The sequence below is a fragment of the Pogona vitticeps genome, chromosome 4 (genome assembly GCF_051106095.1).
Source record: "Pogona vitticeps strain Pit_001003342236 chromosome 4, PviZW2.1, whole genome shotgun sequence".
In the NCBI taxonomy this organism is placed as follows: Eukaryota; Metazoa; Chordata; class Lepidosauria; order Squamata; family Agamidae; genus Pogona; species Pogona vitticeps.
In genome coordinates, this window is record NC_135786.1 from 186564058 (window position 1) to 186585202 (window position 21145).

The following is a 21145-nucleotide window of genomic DNA, read 5'->3' on the forward strand; positions in this document are numbered from 1 at the left end:
TTCAATGGAGCGTAAGTGAGATGAATTTGCAGAGGATTGCATGCACAACCAGAGCTTTAGATACTGATTTCTGGGGGCCTACAACTCTCAGAATGGCCGAGCCAGCATGGAGAGTGGTTGAGAGATTCTGAGAATTTTAGTCAAAAAAGTGACCGCTGCAAGAACACATTGCTCTTTCTGAATGTTTCAAGAATAATAGTCCACTTCCTGCTTTTCTGAGACCGGAAGTCCTAGGGTCAAATTACACAATCTTCTTAGCATGTATTTAGAAGTAGCATGTCCTCAAATGGGGGGAGATGTTCATTTGTCAGAGCATTTTTTTTCCTCACCTCAGTATTACTTACTTGGTCATTGGCGTGACTAACTTATGATTGGTCACTGAAAGGTATATATGAGCTTTACCAAGCGCACATATTTCAGGAAGTCCCATTAATGTAGACACAATCCATGCTTGTCTCAGGAGGTATGCTTTTCACTTAAAGGCTAGTTTGATTTCTTAGTTTAACTGGTTTTGTCCCAGAAAATAATGCTTAGCTGGTATTTTTGGAACATTGCCCCTTCTGCCCTCCAACTTCATCAAACTGGTTCTAGAAAAATCTTATGAGATCTGGACATTAAGTGTACTTAGTAAAGAAAAAGCATCTCCATAAATACATTCATGTATGCTCTATATCTTAACTTCATTGCCATTCTTACGGTAATTGGGTCACTGGGACAATTCTCGCTGAATTTCCATGTAAAGTCTCCTGTACACACACATCCTGCTTGATTAGTCATAGCACATGCCCATCATAATTATTAACTGTTATTAATAACAGCTTAATTATTGAATAATTACTGATAGTTTTTTTTCCTGAATGTATTTATCCAGTCCTCTATCAATGCCATCCAAGCTTTTGGCCATTACTAACCACAACATGTGGTGGTGAATTCAAGTTATTTGCTTTATCAGGTTCTGGACTTCTGGACAATTAGAAATTCTTAATACCACATTTTAAATCTTTCCAGCAGATTTATCTTTCCCTGCAGTATAAACCAAATTATGCAAAAATGAGATTCTGATCTTATGGTTCTTTACGCACATGAGCGTTCTCTCTCTCTCTCTCTCTCTCTCTCTCTCTCTCTCTCTGTCTGTCTTTTTCTCTTTCTCTCTTACTCAATGCTAGGCAAGTATGATTGGGCCCAGAGTTGTACCTTGGAAGAAACTGAATTAAATTGGTAGCCTGGGGTGTTCCAATTATTCAGGTGACTTTAGGGAACCCAATACCAGATTTCTATATTAAAAGGTGAGGATCTCACCTGTGTAAATAATGAAGGGAGCGATTAAATTTCGTTCCAGCAGAGACCTTGCCACTCAGAGATCTTGTTAATGGCAGTTGAACTGGTAAATAATTTATCAAAGTCCATAGTGAATAAATATATACTTCCACCCACACAACTTCATCCAAGTCCCATGGACCCAGGCAATGAGTTTCTTCTTTTTTTGAACAGCCTGAGATTATTAAATTATTCAGTGGCTTCTCTCCAGGTTGCAATAGGATGTGTAACTTTAAACGGCCGTAGAAAGCTTTCTGCTCCAGTTATACATATATATACACATTCGCATGTGCGCATGCACATACACAAACATATGTTGGTCACTCATACAATACCACCTCCTAAAAATCCACTGTGATCCACAGAACACTGTCTTGCCAATCTGCATTAAATGTTTAGAAGCAAGAGAACTGATAGTTCTCGCCTAGGGTTTTCTACTGCAGGCAAATCTCTAGAATTTACCTTATAGTATAGAGAATTTTTCCATACTAGTATTAGATGTGAGTTTCTGTGCTAAACTGGACCTCTTAATATTGCATAGATGCAATCAAGGCATTGCATGCACTAAGTCTAGAATATCAGATTTTCTGGTGGGGAACTTTTTCATTTTGGTGAATGGAAAAAACAGGCCCTAATACCAGGTAAGATCTGCTGGGCTCAAATAGCGTGTGGGTAAGGAGCAGTCTACAGCATTCAGAATCTCATTGTCACCGAGGCACCATTCTCAGCTCAAGTTCTTTTCATTTTTTGGCTTTGGATGTCCTGTCCTAGAACCCTCTGTATAGATTTATGATCTATTTAAGTTATATCATGTATCAAAACACTATCTTGTATTCAGAGTGCAAGTGTTTCAAACAGAAGTGACATAGTATTGGTTGCACCAACTAATTTCAATGATCGTTAACACAATTTATTCATGTGCTCATGAGAGTACAGGACAGGACATGTGCTCCAGCCTTTTGCCTGTCACTTGCAACCTCCCTGTATTGCTGTGGAAGATCTAGGTGCATCTGTGTTCATGTGAATAATATAGCCCTATTCAGACATTCAGCTTTAACTTATGTAGGGCTTAAAGGATGCTGGAGACAGAGGCATAAGTTGTAGCATTTCTGTGATTGACAGCCCTTCCTTATGAGGATTTCAGATCACAGAGATGCTGTAAATGTGTCAACCAATTGCACCTACAGCACCTATACAGACCTGGGCAAAATGCGGCCCTCCAGATGTTGCTGAACTGCAACTCCCAGCAATCCTAGCCTACACAGCCAATAGTGAGGATTGCTGGGAGTTGCAGTTCAGGAACATCTGGAGGGCCGCATTTTGCCCAAGTCTATGAAAACCATTCTGTGCATCCACAACTTTCAGGTGTAAGGAAGACCTTACCTTTGTCCCTGTGTTACCACAAATCTTTGGGCCCTGCATGCCTTCCAGCTCAAGACCATCATTTGCTACCTGATCCTAGAGATATCAGCCCCATACACTGAACCTAGAAACTTTTGCTTGCACAGCTTGTGCTCTACATATGATCCCTTCTCTGCATTGGAACTAAACACTGGGGATGTTCCTGTAGTCCAGTGTCTCTCTTCTTAGCCAGCACAGTTTAGAGTGGGAACAGCTGTGAAGAATTTCATTTATGATGTCATAGGTATCGTCACCTTATCTGATACAATGTATCATGTCATGCATGTTTATATGAGTATGGGGACTGCATATTTATATCTTTTCAGAGTATTAATATTGTAATTTAAAGACATATACAAAGCTTTGTGTTGCTGTGTTTCCACTACTGTAATTTGAGGTTGTTAACCATGTACTCTCTAAATGTTCTGGATTTTAATTCTCTGATCAATTGTTATCCAAAGCCTCTGGAGGGCACCAGGTTACTGCATGTACTTCATGAGCCCCAAATGGTGTCTTGTGGAGCATTTTCTCTTCTTCTTCTAGTCCTGACAGGTAGCAGCAACAGCAGGCAGCACCATCCAAGATGGGGGAGCTCAGCAGCACATAGTAATCCCACTCACAAGGAAGGACATTGAAGCAAACACTCCATCCTCACAGGTTTCAAACCAATTTAGGCAAGTCTTTCTTACCAACTTTTGCTGATTCAAAATTCCTGTTTCCTTCTTCTGGACATTCTGATTTCTGATTGATTCCTGACATCACAGTGCTACTGGAAGAAAAATTTCTTAGGCCATTTGATGGACAACTGGTGAAGGAAAGGATAAAATGAAAGAGGGAAACACAAAAGAACACTGAACTTTAATGTACTCTTGTCGAGATGAATAATTTTTGTTTTAGAGACACTGTTTCAAGAATCAACAAAAGAACATAGAAATTAGAAAAGAGCCTTTTTGATATGTTTAATTTCTTTCATGTAAACACATAATGTCCCATTCCTACCAGAAAAATCACTACAGAGAGATAATTCAAGCCTCTGCGTCAACTGGCCACCATATGGAGGAGGAGATTCTGAATGTCTATCAGCCTTGATTCTTAGGTGATTGTGTGGGTGTGGACAGTGGTGAAGACCACCCTTCCTGGTTGCCTAAACAGAGGCTAAGCAGACTAAAGCTAGGTTCCTTACTATTAACACAACCACAATAACTGTGTGGTGGAGAGATAGTGTAAGTAGTTCTTTAAAAATGCTCCTCAGTTTGGTTGACTACTGATTTCTAGTTTTCTTCTGCTGAACAACAGAGAACTATTGTTTGTGATACTCAGCCCCTCAGAAGAGGTGCACCTGTTCACCACACAGTATATCCATGTTCTTCACCTGCCTGGCAGCCAATAACTCTTGGTGTCCAACTACATAAAAGTGAAAAGGGTACAGTAATGGAAGTGTCTGTTTCCTCCTCTGCCTACAGGTGGAGGGAGGGGAAAAGATGTTCTCTGTCTGCCCTCCGAAAGAAAGGAGACAGAAACTGCCACAACCTGTCAAGAATGTTGGACAGCTAGAGCAGAGGCAGTTCTCAAGAGGAGCAGGGGAGGTTAACACATTTGCCACTTCCAGCCTCCCCACCACCTACAGCAACTGCCTTGTTGAGACTAAGGACCAGACCAGCCTTGCTTAAGTCTGTGTCCAGCCTTCTGTGTATCAAGTATCAAAAACTTAGGAAACACAATTATAATTGGTAAGAAAGACCTGCGCTAGTTTTGCACATTGCAATATTGTTAGGAAGTCAGCAACTGAAAGAGGTAAGTTTTTAATGAATCAGTCGTGACACAATTTGTAAACTTCTAGAACTCCTTGTTGTGCATTTATCATGTTCTGTGAATGTTTTCATGTATTTGCTAGTGAGAAAGCATATTTAGGGCTTGTGTGTGATGGGGAAGAGAGAGGAAGGAAAAAACTGGGAGAGAAAAGAGGTTACTCGGAGTGTAGAATGTTTAGGTAATTGGGAAGGAGAGTTGGGGGAAGGGCAATTGTGTTGTTGTTGTTGGGAATTTGGTCAGTTGGCAGTTCTGAGGGACTGGGAAGACAAAGGAGGTTACAGAGAATTAGCTTAGTGAGAATGAAGACGATGAAGTTTAGGAGACTGTGAGTTCTAATTGCATTAAAGCCAGACTTCCCACTAACTTTGTATTTGTTGTTATTGTTCAGCTACCTCATTTCTAACTGGCTCCCTAGCAGGGTGAAAGGGTCTTGTCTGTATTCCCCTTTTCATTCATTCATTCATTCATTCATTCATTCATTCATTCATTCATTCATTCATTCATTCATTCATTCATTCATGTATGTATGTATGTATGTATGTATGTATGTGTGTATGTATGTATGTATGTCTCAGCGCTTAGTTGATCAGCTGTTTCTCTCTCTCCCTCTTTCTCTGAATATTCACTTTTGCCCCTGGATCAGTCTACCACCTTGGACACTTCCTTTGATACTCACACCTACATTGGATGATTAGCAGAGCAGGACAATGGCAGACAATCATGTGAGGGATCAGATGTTGAGGTATCTTCTTCACTGGTGGGCAAGGTACATGTACAAAGCCCAAGTGTCATTTCCTATTTCAACCAAAAATCCTGATAAAGGAGAAAAATCACAAGGAACTTCATTTAAAAACATTATTCTTAAAGCACTGCATTACAATTTGACTCAATTCATTTTTTACACCAGGACTGTGAAAGCTTCCATAATGTAACAGAATAAAACGTATTTGGTATTGCAGCTGAATGGCTATCTTGTCTTGCCCAAGGGAACCCAAGTACTCTGTAATGAAGCGAATGGAAAGGAAGAGAAGGGCTCCATTCTGCCCACCCCATCACAGAAAGAAGTAGCATATGTTTCCAGAACAGCAGCAAGAAGACCCACATTAGTGAAAGCAAGGTTTAAGGACTTTTCTAAACTGAATTTGGGTCGCCCTTCTGATCTATCAGTAAATGGACTTCCAGAAACAATAAAATGTTTCTCAGTTACCATTTCCCAGAGGCTCAGATCTGGTTGTCCCTTTGCTGTGCATGCTACATTCCTTAAATAGTGCATGAGTAGTGGGGATTTTCCAGAGCTTGAGCAAGGAGGTGCATATTTATGCAAGCACAAATCCCACCAAAAACAATGAGGACAGGACAATCTCCAGTTTATGCACTGGCAAACTGGAGATTGGGAAAGACTTTATTATCTGTAGTATAGACCGCGAGTGGGACCTGGCCAAAGTATTTGTTCTCTTTCAACAGCTATGTCAAACTACTGTACAATGGCTGTAGATATAGCATGTATGTTCCTGTAACGATTTGGCTGAAGGTGCACCCAGGAAGGGAGACAGGTATGAAAGTTATCCAAGGCTCCTTGCTGGTTATGCTGAGACTATTCTAACTGAGGGTGCCTGCCTCATGCGCACAAAATTTTGGACTAACAGGAGAGAGATTGGCTCTGACATAGTTTCACTCCATCCCTGCTATCCTAAATCAAGTTGTCTCCTTGTATTGGCAAATGCTGGCACAAGGATGGTACTAATGACTGCCTCTTCCTATACAGAGATATCATATGACACCACCATCTGCTAGTGCAAGAAGGTTTAGGAGTGATCCTGTCTTGAACGGTAGATGGAGCATGACGAAAGCTCCCCTTTCCTCTTAAGGATGTTTCTGTGTGATCTTTACTTAAAGCCCAGTTTTGGTGACCCAGCTTTCCAATGGTCACTGCTAATAAAATTGTGCTAATGGATTATAGAAGTTGAGGAGTGGAGATGGGCATTAATAAGGCTGGATTTTGTAATTAATTTTTCAAGTTAATTAAAATGTCCAAAAGCACAATAAAACTGGAAGAAAAAAATCTGGCAAGGGAACAGCAGCCTGTCTGATTAATGCAAGTCAACTGTCTTCTGAGGGTAATAGTAATAATGATGAGATTATGGATATGGAAGAAGCAGCTAAAGAGATGTGAGATGCATGTGGAATACAAACTGTGTCCTAGTTACTATTTTATGGTGCACAATGGATCTTATTAAGGAGGAATAGCAGTAAGAATTACCACTGAATTGCTCCATAAAAGTATTGTATAATTAACAGTGCTGCACTAGCAGCTGGAGCACTACCTCCCATTGATATTCCATATCCTCAATTTACTTTCAGTCTTTAACTAAAATATGTGGTTTTCCAGTGCAGTTGCAGACAGCTTGAAAAATATGCTGCATTTCCTAGTTAATGATAAAACTTGAAAACAAGAGATGCACACTGCAATACTCTTAAGGAACATTATGTTCTGGTGTACAAGGCAGAAACCTTGTGTCGTGCAATGAAATCACTGAAACCAATGGGGAATTTCCTACAGGTTGCCCTCTGAGGAGCATCAGACAAATGATTGGTTCAGCAACTCAGCAATGTTGCTGTAGAGATGGCAACTGGTCCCACCATCACGCCTCACACTTTTCGTCTCGGGATTGGTCTTGGGTGAACTCAAAAGCTTGAAGATGGCATGTATTTGGACGATGAATCCCATAATCCCTAAGGAAGCCAATAGGGCAATGGTGCTTCTGGTGGGGCTGTGAGATATGTTTTGCTTAATCACATAGAAATTTGGAGACTTCATGGGAGTCAGACTGGTACTACTGGTGGCTAATTGCACCAGAGTCTTATTGAGGGATCATCCATGCTTAGTCATTCCTCTGTGTATTTTGTGCAAAGCAAGTGTATACTAATTTATTTATTTATTTATTTATTTATTTATTTATTTATTTATTTATTTATTTATTTATTGTATTTTTACCCTGCCTATCTAGTCATTTCGACCACTCTAGGCGGCTAGAGTTATTTATGACTTTAGCTCAGTGACAAGACATAATTGGTTATTTAAGGAAGGGAGGACAAAAGGTCTTTATGAAAGGAAGGTTCTTAAGTAACTTAAGTTCTTGTTTTTCAGTGGACCGCTTTGCCTACAAAGCTATTAGCATGGCAAGTGCGCTTACATCATTAGAGGGATTGATGATGTCATTTGTTTTAGAAAAGTGTGCTTACCAAAAATAAACTCATCAGTTAATAGAGGATAATCCTATGACTAGCTGCTAGTCACAATGGCCACATGCTACCTCTAGAACCAGAGGTATCACACTTTTTTTGTGGATCATGAGTGGGAGAGTGCTATTGTACTTTTCGGCTTTGCATAAGTGTCTAGTTCATCAGAGTGGGAAACAGAATGATGGGCAGACTTTTGACCTGATTCAGTAGCAAATCTTATATTTGGACCAGATAGGCGGGGTATAAATCAAATAAATAAATAAATAAATAAATACTTATAAGAAAGAAGATTACAAATCTAGAATATTACCAATTTGAGGGGTGCTGTCTGGACATAATTGTGTTGCCTGTGTGGTGATCTGCACAATCCCAGGGCATGCTAAACCACATCTGAGTCCTCTGTACTTGAGAAATCCATGGGACGTGTTGTTATAAGTTTGGATTGACTTGACAACATGCAATTATTTATAATGATAACCTAATGGAGGATTAATGTTGTTCTTTTTGTAGTGCAACTCTAACATTTCAGAGCTTTCTCATATAGGGTATTTGCACTCCTTTAGGTTTTCCCGCAAGCATAGGGCTTACTGAGATTTCTCCTGCCACCCTGATGACATGCCCTTTATCCTGATATGTAAAGACATAGGTAAGTTTGTCGTTGTTGAGTTCTTGCATCTTCTTGTCTCGCGCCTTTGCTTATTTTGTGCTTCCCTTCCTGGTCCAGAGCTTGACCCCACTTAAAAAAAAAAACAGCCTTGCCTGCTGCACCCTATAAACAGGGTAGTGTTTTTTCAGTATGGCACATTTCCAATCTAAAGAGGAAGTTAGAAAAATAACAACAAACTACAGTGGGGTCTTCACTTGAGAACTTAATCCGTATTGGAAGGCAGTTCTCAAGTCAAAAAGTCTGTAGGTCAAGTCTCCATTGACCTACAGTGCATTGAAAACCGATTAATCCCGTAACAGGCCATTTTTGTTCCATTTTGGTTTTTTTCTGATCTGTAAGTCAATTCTCAGGCTGCAAGTCAAACCTAAATTTTGCGGCCAGAGAAGTCTGTGTTACATACAGCACTGATGTTACCTGTCTGTCATGGGTTTGGAGGGAAAGTTCCATCCTATGGGGAGTGGAAGGCGGGACATCAGGAGGAGGGGCTGTACTGTATATATATGTGGAGCTTGTGTGGAGAAGCTAGGAGAAGAAGCAGCAGCTGGGAAGAAGAAGCTGGTGTGGGAGTCTGTGTGTCAGACAGGGTACTACTGTGTGTCAGTCAGTACCAACCTGATAGGTTCAGGTGTCTGTATGGTTAGCCAGAACTGATAGGTTCAGGGTCTGTGCTTCAAGTTAAGGGTTCTGTGTGAACTAAACTGTGTGCATGTATGAATGAGACTAAGCCACGTTACTATATCTTATTCACCTGATCATTTTATTTTCCCTGTGTGTTGTTTTAAATAAACCTTATTCTTTTATTTGTTGAAAATCCATCCCTGGTCTGTGTGACTTCTTATAGGGAATGGTTGGTGGCAGCTTAGTGAAACTGTGGCATATCCCAGTAGGTCTGGGTTTGTCACATTGATTGGTGTCCAGCGTGTGGGATACGACTGGTCCAGTTGTCCAGTGGTCCAGCAAAGCCTTGGCAAGTGTGCCCAGAGCAAGGGGGGTCTAGTCAGGGACAATCTGAGAGCGCGTAGGTAATCTTCTAGGCTTACCTCACGGGGGGGTAAGCTAGTAGAAGAACGTGTAACCTCAGATTGGGGGCTAGATTAGGGAGCTCTGAGGCAGCCTGTTTTGGCGGGAAAAAGCTGAGGCAAAACTGTAAAGTAGAAGTGAGCTAGCTTGTCTGCTGAGAGGCCTAGCAGAGGGGGGTAGACTCTAGCTCGCAACTGTTGCAAGTTAGTGCTGAAGGACAGCAGCAATCTATAGAGAAAGCTGGTTCTGAGGCAAAAGAGAAAAAAAAAGTGGTCGCTTTATTTTGAGGCTTGACTTTTGAAAGCAGCCTGTTCTGGGGGGGGGATTATGCCCTTGACTCGAAGCCAAATGGCAGAAATGGGTGAAGTGAAAGACCCCCAGGTAGACCAAGGTTCTGAGGATGAATTTGGCTCAGTGCAAGGTGACAGCACGGGAGAACAGAACCCAGAACTCAGAAAATTGCTCATAGTCCAACAGCATGAACTGAGGATGAGGCAATTTGAAATGGAGGAAAGGGAGAGAGAAGAAAGATTAGAGAGAGAGAGAATGGAAATGGAGAGGGAATTGCAGAAAGAGAAAATGGCGTTTGAGTTAAGAAAATTGGAACTGATGAACCAGAACAATAATAACAATAGGGATTCTGAGGGAGGCCAATTGTCTAAAGCTGACCTGAAGAAATTCCCTGTGTACCACAAGGGAGATTGTCCTGAGGTGTTCTTTTCCCTAGTGGAAAGAGCGTTTGTGGACTTCTCAGTAAGGGAAACTGAGAAGATGACCATCATGCGATCTTTAATCAGTGGCAGCCTTGCAGAAGTCTATGCAGAGATGCCACAGGAACTGATGAAAGATTTTGCAGAGTTTAAAAAACTGGTGTTTGCCAGACATGGGATAAATGCGGAACAGCTGAGGCAAAGATTCAGGTCAATCACCAAGAAACCAGAGCAGACTTTTACCCAAGTGGGGGCCCAATTGGTGAGGCTGCTAGAGAAATGGCTATCTCAGGAGGGGACAGAGACCTTTCAGCAGCTCAAAGACTTGATAGCGCTGGAACAGTTCTATTCAGTCCTGCATGGGGAACTGAAATTCCAGGTGAGGGAAAGGAAACCGAAATCTGTGGCAGAAGCAGCCGAGATCGCAGATTTTATTTCCCAAATAAGAAAGCCCTTGGGTGAGGGGAAATCGATGGGGAAACCTAAAGAAACCTACAGCAAGTACTCTCAGGGACCAGGGAAAAGCCAGCAAGGGGGAGGGGCCCATGGTGAAGGGAAGCCCTCAGACATGAAACCAAGACCTCAGATTTTGGAGGGAAAACCAAAACAAGATGAGAAAGACTTAAAATATAGCAGAAAATGTTATTTCTGTCAGGGAAAGGGCCATCTAATCTCAGAGTGTGAGAAATTAAAGCAGCTAAAAGGAATTGTGCCTCAGGATTTAAGTGGAACCAAGCCAAAAGCTGTGTTCTGTGTCCAGAAAGAGCAAAGCCCCTTGTCACTGAGGGAGCCTGTTGCCATGGCTACTCAATCTGGAACACTTACATCTGCTGATCAGGCTGAGGAAAATGGTCCTCTTGTGGAGGTCAAGCGCTGCTTGCTGGTGAGAACAGATTCTCAGTTGTTTGAAACAGCAGGGGTGGACTGTTTCTCTCTCTCTCTCTCTTTTTTTTTTTTTTTGGCTATTCCATCTTGGTAGTCCTCTCTTTAAATTAATTGTTTTAAATTGAAATATGTAATTTTATGATTTTATATATTTTTATACTGTTTTGTTTTATTTTGTAAGCCGCCCCGAGTAGACATGGTCTAGAGGGGCGGGGTAAAAATCAAATAAATAAATAAATAAATAAGTAGGAATACTTGACCATCAGTATCGGGGGCTGAGGGACACTTGTTCCCAGGTGACCCTGTGCCATCCAGATATTATTCCTAGGGAATATATAATCCCAAATGAGAGCATGAAGGTGGCAGGGATTGAGGGGCAGGTGATCTCACTGCCAGTAGCGGAGGTACCTGTGAACTTTCAAGGCTGGAGGGGAGTTTGGCGGCTAGCGATTTCATCGACTCTGCCAGCAGCCGTGCTCGTGGGAAATGACCTGGCTGAACATGTGAAACGGGTGCTAGTGATTACACGTTCACAAGCCACCACGGGGACAGTTCAGGGGGGTACTGATGAGCCAGAGACGGAAGCAGAGGGGAGTTCAGAAGCTGTGGTGGAAACCTTAACCACAGACAGCCGATTTGGCCAAGAGCAAAAGGCAGACGCCACTCTCCAAAAGTGTTTTGAACAGGTGACTGACGCCCAGCTAACACCTGAAACCCCAGTGAGATTTCTAGAGAAAAAGGGGATTTTGTATAGAGAGACCCTGAGGAATATCTCAAAAGGGGGAGATGGGATCAGAAGTCAGCTAGTGGTACCTGAAAAGTATCGCCCCATGATCTTACAAAGGGGGCACTCTGACATGTTTGCTGCGCACTTAGGGGTGAACAAAACACAGCAGAGAATCACACAGAATTTTTACTGGCCTGACATAGGGAAGCAGATCAAAGAGTTCTGTAAACAATGTGATGTGTGTCAAAGGCAGGGGAATAACCGTGACAGGACCAAAGCAAAGTTGTGCCCTTTGCCTGTGATTGACACTCCGTTCAAATGCATAGGGGTGGATATTGTGGGACCTTTGCCCAAGGCCACAAAGAGGGGGAACAGGTTCATTCTCACCATTGTGGACCATGCCACGAGGTACCCTGAAGCCATACCCTTGACTAACATTGAAACTAACACAGTGGCAGATGCCTTGGTGGGGTATATGTCCAGGATGGGATTTGCCTCAGAAATAATCACAGATTTGGGCGCATCGTTCACATCGAAGCTCATGAAACGGTTATGGCAAATCTGTGGAATTAAGCACAAGGAAACCACTGCCTATCACCCTGAAAGTAATGGGTTAACGGAAAAGTTCAATGGGACTCTAATGTGCATGATTAGGGCTTACTTGGCAGAGAATCCAAACAATTGGGACCAGAAGCTGCAATCCCTTTTGTTTGCTTATCGATCAGTGCCACAAGCCAGTACCGGGTTCAGTCCGTTTGAACTTTTATTTAGGAGAAGGGTGAAAGGGCCCCTTGATTTGATCAAACAAAATTGGGAGCAGATCACCCAGGATGACCCACAAGACGTTGTGACATACATAGACACCTTGATGAATGACCTAAAGAGAAACCTAGAGCTAGCAGCAGAGACCCTGCAAGCTCAAAAGGTCAGAAAGAAAACATGGTATGACCACAAAGCTAGAGAGAGGCACTTTGACCCAGGGGAGGAAGTGCTTTGGCTTAGGCCCTGCAGAGAGAACAAACTGCAGCTCAAATGGGCAGGACCATATAGGGTCATTTCCAAGATGTCAGACCTGAACTACCTTATAGAGCAGGAGGAGAACCAAGCAAGGAGGGTGGTTCATGTGAATGCCCTAAAACCCTACTACAGAGGGGAACAGAGGGTTTTATTTGCGATAAAAGCAGCTGAGAGTGAGGAAGCTGAATTACCCTTCTGGGAGGGTAGAGGGGAAGTAAAATACAACCCAGAGGAGGTAAAGATCAGTCCTGCACTCACCCAAGACCAGCAGCAAGAACTAAAAATGCTGCTCATTAAATATCAACAGGTGTTTTCCAACAAGCCGGGGATAGTGAAGGGAGTGATGCATCGGATCCACACAGGGGATGCACCCCCGCAGGCAGTATCCCCATACCGAGTAACGGGACCCTATAGGGACAAGGTGCGGAAGGAGCTGGACGAGATGCTTAGGGAGAACATAATCGTCCCCTCTTCTAGTCCTTGGTCCTCTCCGATAGTCCTAGTGGACAAGCCTGATGGGAGCATTAGGTTTTGTGTAGATTACAGGAAATTAAACCGCGTAACCACTCCTGATGCCTACCCAATGCCCAGGCTAGACAACCTGATTGAAACCATAGGGGGTTGTCGGTTCATCTCATCATTGGACCTGGTAAAGGGATATTGGCAATTAAGAATTGATCCCAGGGATCAAGAAAAGACCGCCTTTTGCAGCCCTTTTGGTCTCTATGAGTTTCGAGTCCTGAGCTTTGGTCTCAGAAATGCACCAGCCACATTCCAAAGGCTGATGGACCAGACCTTGGCAGGGCTCAGTGACTTTACTGTGGCCTACATTGACGACATAGGGATCTTCAGTAATACCTGGGAAGATCACCTGAAACACCTGGAGTTAGTGCTGCAGAGGTTAAGTGCAGCAGGGCTAACAGTAAAGGCGAGCAAGTGTCAGCTGGGTAGCCCAGAAATAAAATACTTGGGTCACATGGTAGGGGGAGGAGTGATAAAACCCCTGGAGGCCAAAATGGAAGCTGTTCGTGATTGGCCCAGACCCAACACCAAGAAAAAAGTCAAATCATTTCTTGGGTTGGTGGGCTACTACAGAAAGTTCATCCCGAGGTTTAGCGAGATTGCGGCTCCGCTGACCGATCTGACGAGGAAGAAGGCTGATGACCGCATCCCGTGGACCAGCGACTGTGAGGAGGCGTTCCAGAGGTTGAAGCAGGCGCTCATCAACTATCCAGTGCTGCGTGCTCCAGACTTCGACCGGGAGTTCATCATCTACACCGATGCGTCTAACAGCGGGGTAGGAGCAGTTCTTTGCCAGGAGGATGAGAATGGTGACCAGCATCCAGTGTCCTACCTGAGTAGGAAACTCCAGAAAGGTGAGAGACATTTGGCAACCGTGGAAAAGGAGTGCCTGGCCATAGTCTACGCGATCCAGAAGGCCAAGCCTTACATCTGGGGAAGACATTTTATTCTGTGCACTGACCATTCACCACTGCAATGGTTAAAGACAATGAAAACCCACAATAGTAAACTTATGCGGTGGGCTTTAAATCTGCAAGACTATGACTTTGAAGTGAAGGTGGTCAGAGGGTCAGTGAACTGTGTTGCTGACGCCTTGTCAAGAAGACCTGAAGAATGAAGACGGCGAAAGAAACATGGACTATGTATATATGTTGGTGACCAAAGGTTAAATGTACCTGGTTTTTTTGAATTTGGTTTGTATGAATAAAGGTAACTTGATGTAATGTATATGGTAAATGTTTAAATGCCTAATTGATATGGTTAACTTAGAATGTAAGTATAAGTAAGTATGATATTGTATGTATAACTGTTGTTGTGTGTTTTATCCAGGTTGTTTTTTGGAGAAAAGCACCTTAGCTTTCCCCCTACAAAACAACTTATAAAGAGGGGAGGTGTTACATACAGCACTGATGTTACCTGTCTGTCATGGGTTTGGAGGGAAAGTTCCATCCTATGGGGAGTGGAAGGCGGGACATCAGGAGGAGGGGCTGTACTGTATATATATGTGGAGCTTGTGTGGAGAAGCTAGGAGAAGAAGCAGCAGCTGGGAAGAAGAAGCTGGTGTGGGAGTCTGTGTGTCAGACAGGGTACTACTGTGTGTCAGTCAGTACCAACCTGATAGGTTCAGGTGTCTGTATGGTTAGCCAGAACTGATAGGTTCAGGGTCTGTGCTTCAAGTTAAGGGTTCTGTGTGAACTAAACTGTGTGCATGTATGAATGAGACTAAGCCACGTTACTATATCTTATTCACCTGATCATTTTATTTTCCCTGTGTGTTGTTTTAAATAAACCTTATTCTTTTATTTGTTGAAAATCCATCCCTGGTCTGTGTGACTTCTTATAGGGAATGGTTGGTGGCAGCTTAGTGAAACTGTGGCATATCCCAGTAGGTCTGGGTTTGTCACAGTCTGTAACTCAAAAAGTCTGTAAGTCAAGCCGTCTGTAAGTCAAGGGTCCACTGTAGCAGGAGGAATAAGGAAGGAGTCATGCAGGGACTGGTGTAATGCCAGTCCCAAAGCAGAGGAGAAAACAAGCAATTGATTCCTGGAAAGAGAATACTAGAGAGGCTACAGAAACCATCTCTCTTGCTACCTTCCCATTTAAAAATATCTTGGTGGCTGCTCTCCCTCCACAGAAGCAGAGGATCTTTTGTGCTAGACCCTCCATGTCAGGATCTGAATCCTAGTGATGATGAGTATCTTTTTAAATTACAGGAAGTGGTAAATAAAGATAATTAAATAACAAATATCCCATCTGGAAGACCCTTCTATTGCTTTTATAGTGAGGTGTGGCCTCACAAAATGGTGGGAAAGGAGCATCATCTGTTGTAACCACTGGCTTGTGCTATATGCCTGGTGCCCTGTCATGGGTAGCAAGATGACAGTGAGTTGGACAGCAGGGTTTGCACGAAAGCCTGTGGCTGAGAGCATTGAAATATTTTAACTAAACAAAAATATAATCACTGTTGAGAATTTAGTTACTTTGAAAAAAAATAGCAGTTTCAAGGGCAGCCAAATAAATAGACCTTGGAACTGCAATTATAGCCAAATATTATTTAAAAGTAAACACTTCAAGGTCCAGTTCTAAGGATGGAAAGAATATATGCAAAATACTTTGTGTGCTCAAAAATTGTTATATAAAGTCTAAGAGCTAAAGTGTATATATGACATCAGTTATTAGGTCTGTAACTTATCTCTTTGTTATGATTAAGTTTACTAGATGTATCTCTTTATGTTAATTTAATTTCAGGAAGTAGAATGTTTTGGAGGTAGCATTTCTTCTGCACTGTCTTATCTAATAAATTCCTCCAAGGCCTTATTTGCTCTAAAAATGGCAGTCATGGTACCAGTTCCTGTATTTCCCCCTCTTTGGAGCAAATAGCAGCTTTAGGGGGGAAATTACAGTGGGGAGAATGGCACAGGGAATGTTTTTGGCCTTGGGCTACATTCTCCATCAAATTAGCAGCCCTGTTGCAATGCATTTAAGGTTATAAAGCAGTAACAAACCCTTTTGTTCAATTGATACTTTGGCCTAAGCATGGCTATTTTCGGCAATAGAGGTAATAGTGATGATTTTCATCACTCAGTTGCATGAACAAAGATGATATGATGCTTTTTGTGACAGGATAGCATGAGAAAGCCTATGAAGACACACACTTTGTTCTGCACTACAAAAGCAAGTGATTCTCATCAACACTATACAGTGGCACAACAATACTGATGCTCATCCAGATGTTTATCAGATTTAATTAATTAATTAATCAATCAATCAATCAATCAATCAATCAATCAATCAATCAATCAATCAATCAATCAATCAATCAATCAATCAATCAATATTAATGTTTATACTACCCATCTGCCCAAGGCCACTCTGGGTGGTTTGCAGCATATAAATACCACCACATAACATTTTACATCACAAAATTTAGAAATAATAAAATACAAAGCAATAAACTCATAAAACCACATCAAAATACAGTGGTGCCTCACATTACGATGTAATTCATTCCAGCGAAATCGCTGTAGAACGAAAATGTTGTAATGCGAAAATAAAAAGCCCATTGAAACACATAAAAACCTGTTTAATGCATTTTAATGGGCTGGAAACTCACAGTCCAGCGAAGATCCTCCATAGGGCAGCCATTTTTTGTGCCTGTGCAGTGAGGAATCCGTCCCAGAAAACAGCGGGGAGCCATTTTATTTACCCGGCGGCCATTTTAAAACCGCCAATCAGCTGGAGGAAAATCGTCGTTTTGTGAAGAATTGGTTCCCGAAGCAGGGAACCAATCATTGCAAAGCGAAAAAACCCAATTCAGACCATTGTTTTGCAATTGCAATTGCGAAAAGATCATCATAATGCGGTTTTGTCATAAAGAGAGGCACCACTGTAAAACATTTAAAAACATTCAAAGAAATTAAGACATTTAAAACATTTGAGATGGTGGACATTGTCAGAGTCCAGCTCTAACATCAGTGAATGGGAGAGATCTCTGAAGAAAAACAAGAAGACTTAAGTCGGAGATTCAAAAACAAAGCATGCTTGGTCGTGCCTGCAGGAAAAGAAAAACTTTCTTGGCAATGCCCGGCCACTTAGGTTACACAGGAATGACATTACAACCAATAAGGCATCAAGCACGTTCTGCCTAGCAACAACTGACACATGCATAGATTAACTCTGTTAAAGAGCTAGGCATTTGGCTGATGCATTTTTCTGCCTACATGACCTCCTTGCTCAGCCGTAATGAAGTCAGCAGACTCCCACAGGACATTGGACAGGTAGGCTTAGATCCAGCGGAGCTTGCAGGTATGTTTCCAAATGTCGCCAACGAAGGGGCCAAGCGAATTGCAGAGTGGAGTTCATTCCATTGTTTAGGAGCAATTGCTGAGAACGCCTGGTTTCTTGTCTTCTCCCTCTGATTCTCTCTTGCGGCTAGCATCCTCAGCCAGCCTGCTTGGGATGTTCTGTAGGACAGGCAGATCTTGTTGGAAGTAGGCCTTCTACCAGGTAGGGAGGTTCCAAACCATTTAGGGCTTTATAGGTTAAAACCATTACCTTGAAGGTGGCATGGAAACAGACAGGTAACCAGTGTAAGGTGGCCAGACTTGGAGTGATATGTTGCTATTTATTCACTCCACTCAGTAGTCTGGCAGCTGTTTTCTGGATCTGTTGCAGTTTCTGTGACAGCCTCATAAAGAGCCCCACGTAGAGAGTGTTACAGTAGTCTAATCTTGACCAACATGGTGAGGAGCCTGGTGTCAACACAGGGATGCATCTGGGCAATCCACCTCAGATGGACATAGGTGAAGAGGATAACTCTGGGTCCATAAATATGCCTAAGTGTCCTTTACTCCTTTCGATACATTTGTCTGTAAAGGAGGCGACGGTAGCCCAAAATCTTCCAACAAAACAGGTTTATTATCTAACAAGTTATTAGTCTCAAACATGTTTACATTATTTGGTTCCACTTTTAACAACAAGGCATACTTCTTCACTTCCATCAAACCAGGTAACTCTCCTTGCAACAAGAGAGGGGATGAACTCTTAACTCTAGGTGTCCATTTCTGCCCAGTGTCCAAGGTGTCTTGCACATTGTCTGCCAGGGCTATGGTTGTGGATGGTACACCCAGCCCACCTGCGGCTCCCAGACTTTCTTCCCCCTGTTCTGACTCGGGGAAGGGGGGTCTGAAACGACTGAGCTCACAGGATCTCCCAGTTGGTGCCATACATCTCCTCTGTTCTTTGATTTGTTCTTCCCTCCTTATCCAAGCTTTATATTCTTCCTTCCTTTTCCTTTCCTCTGTCTCGCCCCAATATGGTGGTTTTCTATAGGCTTGTCTTTTCCATTCTTTCTCAGCATATTCTCTGGGCGCTCAAAACTCTACCCACTCCCCCGTCCTGGGATCTTCTTGTATCAAATCTAAGTCTTCTCTTTTCTCTATAATATTCTCCTCAGCCCAACACACCTCTCCCTTTTCCTCTTTCACACTGTTCTCCCCCTCCTTCTCCCCCCTCTTTTCTATCCTCTCTTTTCCCCGCCAAATTAGCACCCCCCCTAGTGCTTCTGTACTTCTTTTCAGTTGCTTCAACCCTCTTTCAATGATCCCTGTCTCTCCTTCGGCTCTGTTGGTATGGGAGTCAGACGGTACACCCTGGAGAGTATCCCTGGGGTTACTCTCATCCTCACACCAAGATACGAACTTCATCATTAGCAGAGAGAGTAGCCCCCCCCCCAAAAAAGAGAGGGAGGCACCCAATCCACAGACAGGTAGGGCATCCGCCCAAAGGACCTCCCTCTTGCCCGAGTTCAGCCTCAACCTGTTGGCCCCCATCCACTCCACTACCACAGTCAGGCAGTGCTCAAGAGATGGGATGGCATCCACTGCAGAAGGGTGGAAATTGGTGACATGCCACTCTGAGTCTCCAGATGACTTCCCCTAGTGGTCTCATATAGATATGAAATAGAAATGAGGAGATGATTGACCCCTGAGGGACTCCACAGTCAAGAGTCCAAAGGGTGGAGGCCATCTCCCCAAGCTGCACTCTCTGGAGGCAGTCCCTCAGGAAGGACTGGAGCCAGGACAAAGACAGGCCACCAATCCCCAGTCCGGCGAGCCTCCCTAGGAGGATACCATGATCAACAGTACTGAAGGCTGCTGAGAGGTTAAGGAGGGCCAGCAGGGACATTTTAACCCTGTCAACCTCCCTCAGAATGTCATCATGCAGGTTGAACAATGCCATCTCTGCACCATGACGTGGCCTAAACCCCAGACTGGAATCAATCAAGGGCATTGGTTTCATCCAAGAGTGCCTGAAACTAGTCAGCTACCACCCTTTCCACTAGCTTGCTTTAAAAAAAGGAACATTGGTGATTGGATGATAGTTGTTACAATTATCAAACACCAAGTTCATTTGTTTTCCAAAGGGGCCTGATAACCCTCAAGGAGAGACACATTAATGATTGAAGTGGCCCATTCTGTTGTTATAGACCTGACAGCTTTTAAAAGCCAGGCGGGGCAAGGATCTAGGGAGATTGCGGTGGCCCTGCAGCAATCTAGCACCTTGTCAACCTCTGAAACAGGCTGAAACTGACGTAATATAAGCAGACAAGCTGGTGCAGCAGACATCTCGACCTGACCTATTGTCAAAGTATGGTGGTCTAAGTCCTGGCGGATGGCCTCCACTTTGATTTTTTTAAATGCTGCAAACTGGTCACAGGTGAGACTACTCGGAAGCCCTTCACCGTGTCCAGTTCTGGATAAATCATGAACAATGTAGGATAATTCCGCCTGAGGGTTTTGCACCTCACTTATCTGGACAGCGTAAAAAGAGCTTCAAGCAGCTTTCAATGCCACTGAGTTGGTATTGGTTGCAATTTTTGCAGCTCTTAGTTTAAGTTTTGCTTCATCGCCCGTAGTCCTTGAGAGTACCATGGGGCTGGGAAGCACTGGAGAGCACATTTGGGTGTGATCATGTCAGCTGCCTGGGTTGCTGTGGCATAACATCCAATGACCTGAACTTTGATCCAATTGGATTCAGTAGCGTGCAAGGGCAGACCATCTTAATGGGTCCCATCTCCCCACGGGGGCGGGGGGAGCCACTGAGAGGCTGAATTTTATTAGGTGGTAAATGTATCTGCACCCATTCTTCATATATGGGGCAGTTCCCGAAGTTTTTGACATCATGCTCCCTTTTTTATTTTTCAGAATCTCTCATGCCTCCCCAGCTCTCCTCAATGTGAAGAGTGATAAAGATTTCAGTCTTGAGCCTTCTTTGGAACTCTTCCATTCTACCTCCAGTTGGTAAACAAATAATCTATTATAGTGTAGATCTTCTTTCCTGGATCAAGATTAGCTGATGATCCTGCATGTGTTTCCAATACTGCCTCTGATATCCTTGTTTAGGAGGGGACAACTTTCTGGGGATCAGAAGGCTGGACTGGTTCCCCAGAAACCATGAGGGGGAAATATCTCAACTGATATTCAGAGCTGCTACTCCATTTGGTGGTGACCATTGAACTTGCTGCTACTTGTCATAAAGGTAAAGGTAAAGGTTCCCCTTGACAATTTTTTGTCCAGTCGTGTCCGACTCTAGGGGGCGGCGCTCATCCCAGTCTTCAAGCCATAGAGCCAGCGTTTTGTCCGAAGACAATCTTTCCGTGGTCACATGGCCAGTGTGATTTAGACACGGAACGCTGTTTACCTTCCCACCGAGATGGTACCTATTTATCTACTCGCATTTGCATGCTTTCGAACCTCTAGGTTGGCGGGAGCTGGGACAAGCAACGGGCGCTCACTCCGTCACGTGGATTCGATCTTACGACTG

The 21145-nt window shown here is 43.2% G+C and overlaps 1 protein-coding gene across 1 annotated transcript in view; it reads left to right on the forward strand.

Annotated features, from left to right (window-relative positions):
- LOC144589116 (uncharacterized) overlaps positions 1–19032 on the forward strand; it is a 231996-nt gene extending 212964 nt beyond the window's left edge. Inside the window, exons 2-3 of the mRNA XM_078393083.1 lie at positions 9721–11053; positions 18901–19032. Of these exons, the coding sequence (XP_078249209.1) occupies positions 9788–11053; positions 18901–19032 (1398 nt within the window). The 5' untranslated portion in view covers positions 9721–9787. The remainder of the gene's footprint in view (positions 1–9720; positions 11054–18900) is intronic.
- The last annotated feature ends 2113 nt before the right edge of the window (positions 19033–21145 follow it).